Source organism: Neoarius graeffei, chromosome 23 (genome assembly GCF_027579695.1).
Source record: "Neoarius graeffei isolate fNeoGra1 chromosome 23, fNeoGra1.pri, whole genome shotgun sequence".
NCBI classification, from domain to species: domain Eukaryota; kingdom Metazoa; phylum Chordata; class Actinopteri; order Siluriformes; family Ariidae; genus Neoarius; species Neoarius graeffei.
Genome location: NC_083591.1, coordinates 39,341,029 through 39,357,250, shown reverse-complemented (window position 1 = coordinate 39,357,250; position 16,222 = coordinate 39,341,029). Strand labels below are relative to the sequence as shown.

The following is a 16,222-nucleotide window of genomic DNA, read 5'->3' as shown; positions in this document are numbered from 1 at the left end:
CCACTGTGCTCAAACTCAGAACCTTCTTGGTGTGAGACGACAGTGCTAACCACTACACCACCGTGCCACCATTCAATATTGTAAAAGTACATGGCTCGCTTCTACTGGTTTGACTCACTAGGGGGTGTACCCTGTCCCATTCTGCTGTTAGCTCGCTTTCCTTTCAGAGTCAAGCAGCTATCTGTAGCCCTATATGCATTTGTGGATCTGATTCTGTGTTTTCCTTTACTGGATACATACTTCCCAATTACCATGGAGATTTCTTTAGCTTGGGTTGAACCGGAGATTTATACTGCCATGCAAAGGCAAATTGCATATTGTGTCGGTGGTGAAAGACGGTCCAATAGTGTCACCTAGTCCTGGGTATGACTTTGAACTGCAACCGGTGGCGAGTCTCAGATTCAGGAGGACTTGAGTATTGGGGCAAGTGGAGTTACTTATTAATCACCATTGCTCCCAGGTCTGCTCTGACCTGGAATGGGAGCACCTGCCTGGGTTCCAGCTATGGGTTAAATAGTACATCACCAATAAGGCGCTGGCAGCAGGGCACTTTTCGGTGCAATGTGGCAGATGAACTCAACAGGATCAATGGCACACCACTAGATGGCATGCGGAAGAGCCACTCAAATGACCAACAGATGGCATCACTCAGCAAGTCAGTTGTCACTGTGGGGCAACTTCTATACCCGTCAGGTCTGTGGCACGACATTGCTTGTTTTATCTTACTGTGCAAGGCACTTCATTAGGAAAGGAGATTTCTGTGCATCCTAATGAAGCAGTCATCATCGCTAGCGATGGACAGCCAATGAGTGTCACCTATTCGCCATTGGACCGTCTTTTGCCACCGACACAATATGCAGATACTGCAGTTTGCCTTTGCATGGTAGTATCGCTGCCTGAATGAATTTCTCTAGCTAGGATTGTATGCTAGTATATTAGTGCGTGAAAAACAGCATGCTTAGAATAAACATGCTTTTTGTAAACTCAAATAGCCTCTCCTGATTTGAGATAAAGAGGAGTTTACTTCTTGCAATGGACCGTTGGCTTGATTAAGTTTAAATGTTTATTATACCTGTGGCACGGTAGTGGTTAGCACTGTTGCCTCACAGCAAGAAGGTCCTGGGTTTGAGCCCAGCAGCCGACAAGGGCCTTTCTGTGTGGAGTTTGCATGTTCTCCCCGTGTTTGTGTGGGTTTCCTCCAGGTGGTCCGGTTTCCCCCAAAGATATGCAGGTTAGGCTAATTGGTGGCTCTAAATTGACCGTAGGTGTGAATGTGTGAATAGTTGTTTGTCAGCCCTGGGATGATTTGGCAACTTGCCCAGGGTGTACCCCACCTCTCGCCTATAGTCAGCTGGGAAAGGCTCCAGCTTGCCCGTGACCCTGTATAGGATAAGCAGCTACAGATGATGGATGGATGTTTATTATACCTCATGTGATATCAGTGGTATTTTACGAAAATAATATTTTTCTATTACCTTTGTTTACACAAACATATCGAATTGAGAGCCTTGTATTGAATGATACGATGTACAGTACCATATCATTACACCCGTAGTGCTTGCATAGTCGTAGTGAACCCCTGAAGTTGCACTTTGAATTTCTGACTACAAAAACATATAATTTAACTTGAAAAATAAACAATTTTGAACACTAATATACTGTATTTCTGCTTGATATCTTCAGTAACAATGAATTTAGATAGTGTTTCACTCATGATACCATTCATATTTCAGAAAGGTGTCTTGTGATGGAATTTATCATGATATCAACATCAAGATCAATATCACATCATCATATCGCCCAGCCCTACCAGCATCATGGAGGTTGGTCCTTTTATACTACCAGACATCTGGGCACTGAATGGTTTGAAGGAGATTCTTGATTGTCACGTGTAACCGACGTGGGTTTTGTAAAGCGTTTCTGCGAACCAAAGTGCAGTTCATACATTCGGCCGCATTATAGCAAGTGCTGTTATAGGGACATACATTCATAATTCGTCAATGGAATTAAGTGGAAAAGGACAGGAACAAAAATCCGTACCGGCAGAGGATCCCTGAGGACAGGATTATGAACCTCTGCCTTTATAGATATTCCTAAATAATACAAAAGTGCTTTCAGGTGTTGTAGTGGTGTTTTTTTTTTTTTTAAAGAGGAGTGTGTGATGTGTTTGTCATGTGTGTAGAGAGGAGTACAGTGTGTTGGACGCTGTACCAATTTGTGGTGCTCTTTGTACACAAGCATAACTAAAAACGCCAGATTGCCTGGGCTGTTAAGTGGTTTTTACAGCTTTCGATTTTCTTTTTTACACTCAAACATTTTCACACCTCAGGCCTCCACTATTCTTTATATTCATCCACCTTTAACATCCTCTCTTTCACACATCCTCTCTGTGCACCAGTGAATCTAGTTCTCTTCCTCTTCTGCCACATCTCCACCCCCACTTCCCTCCAGCCCTCTCTTCTCGCCTCTAACTGTTAGTGGAGTCAGGGAAGTTGATCTCGCTGCCAAACACTTCCCTGTACAGAGGAGGGAAGCTGTAGGCTGTTTCAGGGTGAACCAGCCGGAAAAACTCCAGCTTATCGATGTGGAGGTTACAGATTGACTTCATCTGCGGCAGCTTGGACGCCATCTACGAAGACAGAGATCAAAAGAGGAATTGCGAAATTAGAAAATGCTTCTGAAACACATCGTTCTGTCAATACTTGTGTTCAATTTCATTGACATAGTCCCATAGGTATTATGTCCAGCAGGGGGAGCTAGTAAGAAACTGTTAAACATAGAGGTAGATGGTGCTTCTCAAATTTATGGCTATTCATGTCAAGTCCAGGGATCCCCAGGGCTCTGTGAAAAATAGCCAGGATGTCTGTGATTTTTACCTTTTGCCACCCTTCCAGATTCATTTATACTATACGAGGTGGTTGAAAGGGGTCAAAAACAAGCCATCACATTCCAACATCCGCAACCCAATGCAATCTGATCCAACTAACGCCACTTCTCTGCTTGTATGTCTCCACCCACAGGCATTTCCATTCTCACAGGTACTTCTTTTGAGAAAGAGTAGAACTTTCCTAATTATAACCTGCCTAGCAAATATGTTACATACCATTCTTAGCAAGTTAAACAGCGTCAACACCTTTACATTCTACAAACTTAACAAGTAGCCCACAGTAGCGTTGGAGTTAACATGGGGTGGCCTTGGGCTGAAGTTAAGTCAAGTTTATTTCTATAGCACTTTTAACAGTAGACATTGTCGCAAAGCAGCTTTACAGAATTTGAATGACTTTAAACATGAGCTAATTTTATCTCTAATCTATCCCCAATGAGCACGCCTGTGGCGACGGTGGCAAGGAAAAATTCCCTCAGATGACATGAGGAAGAAACCTCGAGAGGAACCAGACTCAAAAGGGAACCCATCCTCATTCGGGCGACAACAGACAACATGATTAAAACATTAACAGTTTTAACATGAAGTCAGTTTCGTTGATGTTGTAACTCTTCAACTGATGGAAACTTAAGTTCATGACAACTGCAGTCCTAAAGTTAGCAAGTCAACTGTAGTCCTCAGCCATAACAGCATTACTGTAAGTGTCCAGAACATCTTCCAAGTGTGACTTTCAACTGTCCATATGGGGCCGTCCTCCACAAGAGGGATGTGATGAGACTCTAACCAGCCCTTGAGCAAGGCACCTAACCTTTAACTGCTCCCTGCAGTATAGCTGCTCACTGCTCTGGGTATGTATGTGTGCTCATTGCTCACTTGTGTGTGTGTGTGTGTGTGTGTGTGTGTGTGTGTGTGTGTGTGTGTGTATGAATGCGTGTGTTCACTGCTTCAGATGGGTTAAATGCAGAGGACGAATTTCACTGTGCTTGAGTGTGCATGCAACAAATAAAGGCTTCTTCTTCTTAGTACTTGATCTTGGTCTTGAGTCCAGTCTCAAGACCACTTTCTGAAGGTCTCGGTCTTGTCTCGGCATCAACCGCATTTTACTCGGTCTTGCCTCAGTCCCAGACATAGAGGACTCGGGACTTTATTTCAACACTGATCAAGACCACAACTGTAGGAATTTCACGAAATTGCCCGTGCATCGTTACTGTGATTGGATGTGAAATTTCCTGCTTCAAATACAACCGATAACGTGACTCATTGTTAATTTGAAAATCTTCTTCCTTTTAACAGCCGTCACCCCCCCCTTCACACCTACTAGTCTGGTCGTTGTCTTGACTCGTTCTTGCCCTGCTTTGGTCTTGGTCTTGTCTTGATCTCAACCCCTCAAAGTCTTGGTCTTGTCTTGGTTTTAATCCACTTTGGTCTTGGTCATGACTTGGGCTCGGTTTAGGTGGTCTTGACTACAACACTAACCCACAGTTCTTTTGGTGTGTAAATATAAAACGCTAATAATTACCACCAGTAATTACAGTTAACATGGGCGGCACGGTGGTGTAGTGGTTAGCGCTGTCGCCTCACAGCAAGAAGGTCCGGGTTCGAGCCCCGTGGCCGGCGAGGGCCTTTCTGTGCGGAGTTTGCATGTTCTCCCCGTGTCCGTGTGGGTTTCCTCCGGGTGCTCCGGTTTCCCCCACAGTCCAAAGACATGCAGGTTAGGTTAACTGGTGACTCTAAATTGACCGTAGGTGTGAATGGTTGTCTGTGTCTATGTGTCAGCCCTGTGATGACCTGGCGACTTGTCCAGGGTGTACCCCGCCTTTCGCCCGTAGTCAGCTGGGATCGGCTCCAGCTTGCCTGCCACCCTGTAGAACAGGATAAAGCGGCTAGAGATAATGAGAATGAAATGAGAATTACAGTTAACCCCAAAAACTCTTCATCAGCTCAAAACTGCACCAAAGAATAAACATTTGTTGATCAAGAAAAGTCATGGAAATGCAATTAAACTTAACAGCCGCTGTCATTTTCTGCTAAACAATAAACTGAAGCGCTGGAACGAATTTTTGCTCTTGATAGGTAAATTGTCCCATGTTTTCATTTTCTTTTAACTGTATAATTTCTAATAATGAACACTATGAATTTACATACAGATATGGTATGTTAATTTTGGAGGCTTGCATCTTGTTTTTTGATGAAAAAAAAATCAAGGTGATCGCCCTCACCTTGTCCAGTTTCTCTTGACTGCCTCCCCCCATGTGCAGGCTGTGCTGCAGGGCCAAATAAACCTTCTCCTGCAGCTTTTGCACCTGCTGACTCTCTGACAACCACGGGCGATCTGAGAGAGGGAAAGACAGAAGGAGGAGAGAGATGATGATGATAAGCAAATTGCACCACACTGTATTTTTGTATATAATGCTTTTTCAAATGCTTTAATTTTTTTAATTATCATATTTATACCTATTGTACCACTGTGCAGTTATTTATCTACACACTGCCACCTTGCACACTGTCATCATTTTTATTTTCATGTTTGTTTTGTTTTTTATTTGTGTGTTTAACTGTACTTCTCTGTGTGCCTTTTAAATTGCCCCAGGGGACAAATAAAGTGTTTAGAATTGAATTGAATTGAATTGAATTGAGAGAAATGCAGGAAATCATAGCCTATGGGTATTTGCATTTGGAAGAGTTTTCTTATGAGACTTTATCACATGAACACGATGCAGTGACCTGTACCTGTATTCAGATTTAAGCCTGATGTGAGTGTGGCACAAACTAATAAAAAAAAAAAAAAGAACCTTACCACTATGCTGCTGAAAACATGGGGGGGGGGGATATACCCAGATGTAGAAACCAGATGCTAGCATTGTCAGCACGGTGCGTGAATTCTGGTTCTGACTGTTCCTCAACCTCAGCTACATCATGCAAATTCATAATTGGTCTCAATTAGAGATGTGTGTTGAACTTTATATCTGGGTCATTCTAGAATTTGGGGTACATTTCGCGTCTCTGAGAGAAACCCTTTGTTACTTTCCACAAAAGTAATCTTTATTGAATCAGTTTTGAACAATTATGACAATCTTTCATCAATAGCAATGTTTGATGTCCATTTTAGACCCAATTTATCCATAAAACATTAACTAATTGACCCCCACCCCTCCCCCCACATTACTGGCCGTCTTCGACTCCTGATTCATACATTCAACTCGAATAAACATGAAATATTTCAGTCTAACGATCTGGTTTTGTTTTTTTGTTTTTTTTTGGGGGGGGGACTTATTCTATTAACTGTTATATAATCAATTGCATAGAAAGTTTATTTTCTGTATTATGTAAAATTTCAGTAATAAAAAAATATAGATTTTTGTTTTATCCGTCCCAATGTTCTTGTCAACTCTGTTAACTCCGTTATAAAATCGCATAAAATCCACAAAGACTTTTAACATATGCATGACACCTGCACCGAGAGACGTCACTTCCTATGGCAGGAAACTTCAGAAAGGCAGTGAAGTACACTACCGTTCAAAAGTTTGGGGTCACCCAGACAATTTTGTGTTTTCCATGAAGAGGCACACTTTTATTTACCACCATAAGTTGTAAAATGAATAGAAAATATAGTCAAAAAATTTTTCTGGCCATTTTGAGCATTTAATCGACCCCACAAATGTGATGCTCCAGAAACTCAGGCCAAGTTTACATTAGACCGTATCTGTCTCGTTTTCTTCGCGGATGCACTGTCCGTTTACATTAAAACGCCTGGAAACGCCGGGAAACGGGAATCCGCCAGCGTCCACGTATTCAATCCAGATCGTGTCTGGTCCGGTGCTGTGTAAACATTGAGAATACGCGGATACGCTGTGCTGAGCTCTAGCTGGCGTCGTCATTGGACAACGTCACTGTGACATCCACCTTCCTGATTCGCTGGCGTTGGTCATGTGATGCGACTGCTGAAAAACGGCGCGGACTTCCGCCTTGTATCACCTTTCATTAAAGAGTATAAAAGTATGAAAATACTGCAAATACTGATGCAAATACTGCCCATTGTGTAGTTATGATTGTCTTTAGGCTTGCCATCCTTCCACTTGCAAGTGGTAAGTGACGCGCATGCCCGATATGCACTGAGAGCGCACACACAGCGGCTCAGTCCCGAATTACTGCTCGTGCACTTCACTCGCGCGCTCTGTGAGCTGCGCAGGGCCGGAGTACGCACCCTCCAGAGGGCACTCGCTGTTCAGGGCGGAGTGATTTGGAGCGCAGGATGCCTGCGGAGCCGAGCGTATCCGTGTATTGGCGTTGCTGTGTGCAGGCGAATCGTGTATTGGTGTTGCTGTGTGCATGTTAATCGTTTTAAAAACGTTAATCTGATGATCCGCTGATACGGTCTAATGTAAACCCCACCTCAATCTGCTCAAAGGAAGGTCAGTTTTATAGCTTCTCTAAAGAGCTAAACTGTTTTCAGCTGTGCTAACATGATTGTACAAGGGTTTTCTAATCATCCATTAGCCTTCTGAGGCAATGAGCAAACACATTGTACCATTAGAACACTGGAGTGAGAGTTGCTGGAAATGGGCCTCTATACACCTATGGAGATATTGCACCAAAAACCAGACATTTGCAGCTAGAATAGTCATTTACCACATTAGCAATGTATAGAGTGGATTTCTGATTAGTTTAAAGTGATCTTCACTGAAAAGAACAGTGCTTTTCTTTCAAAAATAAGGAAATTTCAAAGTGACCCCAAACTTTTGAACGGTAGTGTATGTTACGTTTCTTCTCTCATTAATTTGAACAAAATGTTGAGGATACACCAAGAGAAGATTAATTATTCGTCAAATCTGTTATTGTGATACTAGAGTGAATCTCTCGCTGATTTAAAAAATAATAATAATAATATGATTAAAATCCATAAAATTCTGTTTTTATACATGCCATACAGTAGCTATTTTGAGGTGAGCATGTGGAGTTAAGACACAAAATGGTGGGAAATGTCAACTCTGTTATCATCAATTCTGTTAATGGACTGCCCAGTTTGACGATAAATTTTGATGTGAATTTTTGAAGAAATACTTAGTCATACAGGTTTAAAGTTGAAAATACTTGTAATGTTAGAATGAAGTGTAATGTAATGAAGTGTAATGAAGTGTGTTCTGTGTCAATTTAAAAAAAAAAGTTTAATGGAAAAAAAATCGTTCTGATTTTTTGTTTTCTTTTAACACTTGAAGTGTACCCGCAATTATAGAATGGGCCATACACCCTGACCAGGCAGTGGCAAAGGATACTCAAAGTGCATCACATTGCTATGGTCTTTCTTTGTCCCATGAGTGACTTTTTTGCTGATTTTTATTGCTCATGTGACTTTTTTCGTTGCATTCTGTGCAAGATCCCAGTCCTGACGCACACCCCCATTGCTGTTTTATCGGAAGTGAAATAGCTGGTGGTCTAAACAGCTGCCGTAGTGCAAACAACTAGCAATAACTTATCAGAGTATGCTCATAATCTAGAAGCCACTGCTCACTTTAGATATTTTCAGGAGATCGCTATGTGCAATGGAATCGAACCCTACAGTCTGGGAAAGAAGGATTTGTCATATAATCTCAAAAACTGCCCTTCAGTCGAGTTCCCCGACATCTCCAACTATCTGGTGTTGCAGACGTCCTTCTACACCGCAAAACAGATGAAAGCGTGGAAGAGTATGGAGGCTTAAGGCTGACAACCCAGTCCTTGCAGACGGTGTCGCAGATAGCATCTGCGTAGCCCCCCCACCTTCGCAGACGCTCTGCACGCACCTCCCAAAAATTGTGACCACCGCAGAAGCCTCGCAGACAGCGTCGCAGACAAGAGGGCTCTGATTGGTCCACTCTACATCCGCTGTACACGCACTTCCGCTTCCCTACTTTCCCGGTTTGGTTTGTTTTCACTACCGCCATTTTTAAAAACACGAGCGAAGATGGAGCAGCACGAAGAGCGGTTGATCAAGGAAGTGAGGAAGTACGTACATCTATACGACTCCAGTTCTAGTCATTATAAGTAACCGGAGGATAAACACTCCACTAACCACACCCACCAACTACTCCTAGCGATTTCGCGACTTCGCGCCCCCTTGCGTTGTAGCGTTGAATAACATCGCGCACGCCTATTACTCCCCGCTCAACGATAAATTACAACTGTCTGCGAAAAGCTATCTGCGAAAGCCTTGTCGCAAGAGCATGCAGAGGCCTTTACAACTTTTTTGTATGTGGCTGGGTAAAGGACCTCGGTATTAAGTCGCTGCCGAATGAATCCTGTATTGTTTTTGCCCGTGTATGTTTTTTTTTTTAAGCTTTTCGTTCATGTCTTTACAATGAAGCGCTGCAAGTTGAAGTGTAAACATACAACAGTTCATTGAAAAGCGATCTTTAAGAAAACAAAAACAAAAACCCACTAGTACACCTGTATTTGTATCCATTTAAAACACATTATCTGTTCATATAACGCAGTCGTATTCTGTTACATCCCTAATATTTGTGTGTTTGAGGGTAGCTTACCAGGTGATAGCAAGATGGCGGCACTGAACAGGGCCATCTCTTCCTCACTCAGCTGCAGGCGACACAGATTCTTGGCAAACTCAAAGATGGCGTTCACCAGGTCATCACAGCCTACACACACACACAAGAAGTAAACCTGATTAATTCATGAGGCTATCATCAACATTAGATTTGCTCCAACTCAGTGGATATCATTTATATCCATCACTCAATAGTTTATTTTTAAAGGAATACACCATCATTTTCAACCTAATTTCCATCTGCTGCATTTTTACACTAAAAAAAAAAGCTCATTGAATTTACTTAATTCAAATTTGTGATTGAACTGAGTTACATCAACACAATTTATTTTTATACACCCAACATGATTTGATCATGTATTTTCAAAGCCCTGAATAAAATCGAACTCTGTGCCCTCACCCACACTGAGGATCGAACCCAGGTCACTGGGGGGGCTGCAACAGCTGCATTCCCCCTGTGGTATTCTACCACACATGCTTTAAACACGTTAATATAATACTATAGTTATTTGTTCCCATCAGCACCAACATCCTAACAAGATTTTAGAATGGAACAGGTTGATGTTAATACTATGTGAATCGTTCACACTCAATCTACATTATTAGTGTGATTGTGCAATCCGTCAGTCTACTTTCTACCCCTGCAGTTTTCAAGATATTGACCCCAAGCCAACTTCGTCTCGTCCATCCTGTGCTTGAAGACAGTTTTTGGAAAGATGCACTCGTTCTCTCGTTTTCCTGAGTTTTAGAATCAAAGTCTTCCTGCTTAGTCATGCTTCATCAAAAAGTCACCAAATTTAATATGACACCTCAGGCCATTTCTGCCAACACATACATAAAATCAACTATGACCTACACTCATCTTTTTCGTCCATCCTTTTTTCTCCCATTGGCAGCAATGTATTTTTGGCCCCATTGAAATGAATGGAGTTTCGGAATCAAAGTCTTCCTGCTCAGTCATGCTTCATCAGAAAGCCACCAATAGCTCGGATCAACTCACTCAACAAAAACATCCATCTGTCAGGAATCGCACTCATCTTTATTTTGCACTGTGGAGCAATTACACTCATCCATCCATTATCTGTAGCCACTTATCTTGTACAGGGTCATAGGCAAGCTGGAGCCTATCCCAGCTGACAATGGGCGAAAGGCGGGGTACACCCTGGACAAGTCGCCAGGTCATCACAGGGCTGACACATAGAGACAAACAACTATTCACACTCACATTCACACCTACAGTCAATTTAGAGCCACCAGTTAGCCTAACCTGCATGTTTTTGGACTGTGGGGGAAACCGGAGGAAACCCACACAGATATGGGGAGAACATGCAAACTCCACACAGAAAGGCCCTCATTGGCTGCTGGGCTCGAACCCAGGACCTCCTTGCTGTGAGGCGACAGTGCTAACCACTACATCACCATGCCGCCCCTTGTGGAATCCAATCTAGTAACTGGAAACTTGTCTCAATTAAGTTTCGTATAAACAACAAAATCACATTTTGAAGACAATGTAATATTTTTATGTAAACTATAGGTACCGGTAATATGTCCTCTTAAATCTGACTGACATATTCCATTTTTCCCAGTGTACTCTCTCTGCTGCATCTGCACTATAGGTGTGTGATTACCATAGATATAAACTAACATGTTTCCCTTTACTGAGCAAAGATGAGGAAAACGGTTTCTTCAACTAGAGACCTGTGCCAGTCTGAGCTCAGCCTTTTTCTGACTGGGAGATAGAAGCTATGGTACGTCATGAGCCTGGGTATACACGGCTCAAAATTCGCGGTGGTCCAGTCGCCTGAGGCGACTTAATTTGTCATTTGGCGGGTAATTCCTGTCACTAGCCAGCCCAGCTGGCTAGTTGAAAAAAATATATATATATGAAGCGAAGATTCAGACACACCATCAACTAAAGCTGCCACATATTAAGCGCGTGCCGCGTCTGTGTTAATCGATGTGTTTATCGGCAGGACGGAAAATGCCGAAGAATTCCGAATCATATTGTGTACGAGTCAGGCTGTCGGTTTTTTCACTACTGCGCATGCATATAACGCATCTCGTTGAATATCGCAGTAATCACGTTATCAAATTCAATAGATGTGGCCACATTATCGCCCATTTAAACACGTTTTTGTTGCTGTTTACATCTACATTTGCCAAAGCTACGTTGCGATGTGGAATTTTCTGAAAGGTGTACAGAAACCGCCAGAGATGGGGACAAAGCAACCTCGGTCTGAAGAGGAGAAAAAGGCCGCCAATAAAGCATACGAGAAGGAGAAACAACAAAGGACTTGTAAGCAAATGTGGGAGCAGGGTAGGCCTTGGCTGCGATATGATTTTTATGGAATAATTAATTTTTTTCAAGTTGATTCCTAGTCAATATGAAGCTCCTAATGCTTTCTCTCTCATAAATGGTTAAATACAGAAAGCATGTTGGATATATTTTGGGTGCTATAGTCATGATCGTAAGTATATTTTGCTTTCAATACTCATACGCCAAGTTTTCCAATATATTATTATTTGTTGATATTATATTATGGTGCTCTGTGTTGTTCTCATTTATGTATTTAACAACAGTATCAAAATACTCAGGTCTTGAAATAAATGCACATTAGTCATGAACAATGGTAACTACTCTCTTTTATGTTATTTCTGACAGAAGTAAAATTCATACATGAACAAATTTTGGCTAGTTGATTTTCTGTTTGGCTAGTTACTTTGGAAGGGAACTAGTCCGGCTGGCTGGTGAAAAGATATATGAATTTCTGGGCCTGGTATATAATTATGTTCAGACCTGTTCAGGGTTGGACTCACCACCATCCAGTGGTCGAGTGCCCAGTAGCTGTAGACTGAAGTATGCCAGTGAGTGTGACTAATTGCTATAACCTACTAGAGGCTCTAGAAGGTTACAGTAACGCAGTGGTATGGCCTAGGCTTTATACATCAGCAACTTAGTATGGTAAATTCTTCCATTAGCTTAATCTGTGGGGAATAAGTCTCAGGAACTGGCACAAAGGCACATAAATGGAAAAAAAAAGCGCACTCAGAAATACATCAACACCAGGATTTGAACCGACTTTGCAAAATCTGTTCCTTTCCTGGACAGCACTATAGACTACTCAGCCACAGATTGAGGTTCCATCAGGAACTGAGGTTATGTAACGTGGCACTTACATAGTCAGTACGCAGCGACGTCACACCACAACTGTGGAATCGATATCTGAGGCTGGCATGCCAATGACCATCTTACATTCTTAAACATGCTCGAACTTGGTTAAACATACACATACAGACAGGTGCCTCAAAAGGCTTCAGCCAAAGGCTGAGCCAAAAACTCACCCATAATGGAAGTCTAAGGGCATTGATAAGGCAGTTGAAATACATGTTTCTGCTGCTCATGTTTTTTAATTCTTCAGTCAGAAGTATTTATAGCTTTGTAAGCTCACCTCTAAGTCTGTATACTTCCATCTTTAAGAGATGGAGCTACGGTACTTTCTCAGAGGGAAGAAGAATATTACTAAAGTCATCAATGCAACTCAAATGCAACACCTTGGTGTAAGTAAATTAGAGCCCACTGATGTTCAAAAGTTGGAATGCTAAAAATATCCTTTCTAACTTTCTCTTTTGTCTGTTTAAAAGGAATTCACCAAGTGCTTCTACAACCCCGATTCCAAAAAAGTTGGGACAAAATACAAATTGTAAATAAAAACGGAATGCAATAATTTACAAATCTCAAAAACTGATCCTGTATTCACAATAGAACATAGACAACGTATCAAATGTCGAAAGTGAGACATTTTGAAATTTCATGCCAAATATTGGCTCATTTGAAATTTCATGACAGCAACACATCTCAAAAAAGTTGGGACAGGGGCAATAAGAGGCTGGAAAAGTTAAAGGTACAAAAAAGGAACAGCTGGAGGACCAAATTGCAACTCATTAGGTCAATTGGAAATAGGTCATTAACATGACTGAGTATAAAAAGAGCATCTTGGAGTGGCATCGGCTCTCAGAAGTAAAGATGGGAAGAGGATCACCAATCCCCCTAATTCTGCGCTGACAAATAGTGGAGCAATATCAGAAAGGAGTTCGACAGTGTAAAATTGCAAAGAGTTTGAACATATCATCATCTACAGTGCATAATATCATCAAAAGATTCAGAGAATCTGGAAGAATCTCTGTGCGTAAGGGTCAAGGCCGGAAAACCATACTGGGTGCCCGTGATCTTCGGGCCCTTAGACGGCACTGCATCACATACAGGCATGCTTCTGTATTGGAAATCACAAAATGGGCTCAGGAATATTTCCACGGAACATTATCTGTGAACACAATTCACCGTGCCATCCGCTGTTGCCAGCTAAAACTCTATAGTTCAAAGAAGAAGCCGTATCTAAACATGATCCAGAAGCGCAGACGTCTTCTCTGGGCCAAGGCTCGTTTAAAATGGACTGTGGCAAAGTGGAAAACTGTTCTGTGGTCAGACGAATCAAAATTTGAAGTTCTTTATGGAAATCAGGGACGCCGTGTCATTCGGACTAAAGAGGAGAAGGACGACCCAAGTTGTTATCAGCGCTCAGTTCAGAAGCCTGCATCTCTGATGGTATGGGGTTGCATTAGTGCGTGTGGCATGGGCAGCTTACACATCTGGAAAGACACCATCAATGCTGAAAGGTATATCCAGGTTCTAGAGCAACATATGCTCCCATCCAGACGACGTCTCTTTCAGGGAAGACCTTGCATTTTCCAACATGACAATGCCAAACCACATACTGCATCAATTACAGCATCATGGCTGCATAGAAGAAGGGTCCGGGTACTGAACTGGCCAGCCTGCAGTCCAGATCTTTCACCCATAGAAAACATTTGGTGCATCATAAAACAGAAGATATGACAAAAAAGCCCTAAGACAGTTGAGCAACTAGAATCCTACATTAGACAAGAATGGGTTAACATTCCTATCCCTAAACTTGAGCAACTTGTCTCCTCAGTCCCCAGACGTTTACAGATTGTTGCAAAGAGAAAAGGGGATGTCTCACAGTGGTAAACATGGCCTTGTCCCAACTTTTTTCAGATGTGTTGTTGTCATGAAATTTAAAATCATCTAATTTTTCTCTTTAAATGATACATTTCCTCAGTTTAAACATTTGATATGTCATCTATGTTCTATTCTGAATAAAATATGGAAATTTGAAACTTCCACATCATTGCATTCCGTTTTTATTTACAATTTGTACTTTGTCACAACTTTTCTGGAATCGGGGTTGTACTGTAAATGTGCTTCAATCAATGGATCGTCTGCTCTTGTGCTAAAATGTGCCAAAATTCTTGTTCATGGTAATCAGACATACACTACATCTGTGATGGATATGGATCAGGTTGGAAAATGCTGGAGTATTGCTTTCACACCATTAACATTACATCACTTAATATCACTGAGAAAGCACATATATCACTGCACATATGTGTTGCTGGAGTTACATGTTAGAATGGATGAATACGACAGCCCAGGTTCTCATGATCCCGCAGATATAACAGACACTTACTTACCTAGTGCTTTAAAGAGCTGAGGGCTGGCAAACTTGCCGTCGAAAAACATTGTGTTGTTGCTGGAGTTGTACGCACGGCACATGCGGATCAGCAGAACCTCTAAGCAGCCTGCAAGTGTCGACATAGAGACAGAGAGCCAAAGAGATAGAGCAGAGGAAAGAGGGGACGGAGGAGGACATGCTCCACCAGGCCAAAAGAACATGCAAATAAAAATGATAATAAAAGAAAGATTTTCTCCAGATAAGGGGGTTCATGTTAGTGTTAATGTATGTTAAGGTATGTTAAATATAGAAATGGAGAGAAGGGGAAAATGTTTGTAGATCACATGAGAGTATAATTATATAAAATATAATTTTCCAAAGAATTTGGATGTTATTATCAATGTAAAAGTTATGTATAGAGAAAAAGAAAGTTGGAGACAAAAAGACAAGAAGGGAGAAATGTTAGCAAACATATTTTTTTAACGGTTGTAAACAGTGAAAGACATACAGAGCTTTCTTTCATGGACATCTTTGCTTTGTTTCATGTGTATATGACCTGGTGGTTATGTTAAGCTGATCTGACTAATTCATAGTTATTCAACGAAATCGAGTCATACATGAGCTGATGGCTGACGAGGCATGTAGCGCCGATTTGGCAATAAGCCATGTACGATGAGATTGAGTGGAATAACTGTTTTATTCTATCCACTGGATTTTGAGAAACAGAGCATTTTTATTTTTATTTTTTGCAAATTCGATAAATAAAAACTTCATACAAAATCATTTCCACTTCGAATGTAAACAAACTGGCAAAATGACAGTAGCAATTTGTGAAAAATGCTATGTTAGGCGACTCATTTTAGATTTTTCGGATCACGGATCCGCCGACGGCAGTTAAATACTACTGCTAGAAAAATAAAAAGTCTGTGCGTATTTTTATTTTTACCGCCGAAACGTATAAAAAGAAATGTAAAAAAAAAATAGTCACATATTTTTCTTGTAACAGCACTGTATCCCTGGTACTAGGTCATACTTCTTTAAGTAAAAAGTATTAGAATCGCAAATACAGATGACAATGTGTGTTGTATATATCCACTTCAGCCGAGTCCGAAAACAAAACTATTTACAACATTGAGTATTGACTTGAATGTTTTTATGGTATTTACGACCGCTTTACGACAGTGTCAACCTCGTGCTGACCATGGCTGACGCTGACGGCATGGATTCCGAGCTATCGCCTCAACTGTACGTAAGCATAAAGTGCGGTAA

General features: G+C 41.5%; 1 protein-coding gene across 1 annotated transcript in view; it reads right to left on the bottom strand.

Moving 5' to 3' along the window:
- Positions 1-1,377: 1,377 nt before the first annotated feature.
- Positions 1,378-16,222, bottom strand: part of rorcb (RAR-related orphan receptor C b) — a 49,856-nt gene continuing 35,011 nt past the window's right edge. The window contains exons 7-10 of the mRNA XM_060906141.1: positions 14,973-15,080; positions 9,403-9,513; positions 5,104-5,216; positions 1,378-2,629 (exon numbers count right to left, since the gene is read on the bottom strand). Coding sequence (XP_060762124.1) covers positions 2,468-2,629; positions 5,104-5,216; positions 9,403-9,513; positions 14,973-15,080 — 494 coding nt within the window. The 3' untranslated portion in view covers positions 1,378-2,467. The remainder of the gene's footprint in view (positions 2,630-5,103; positions 5,217-9,402; positions 9,514-14,972; positions 15,081-16,222) is intronic.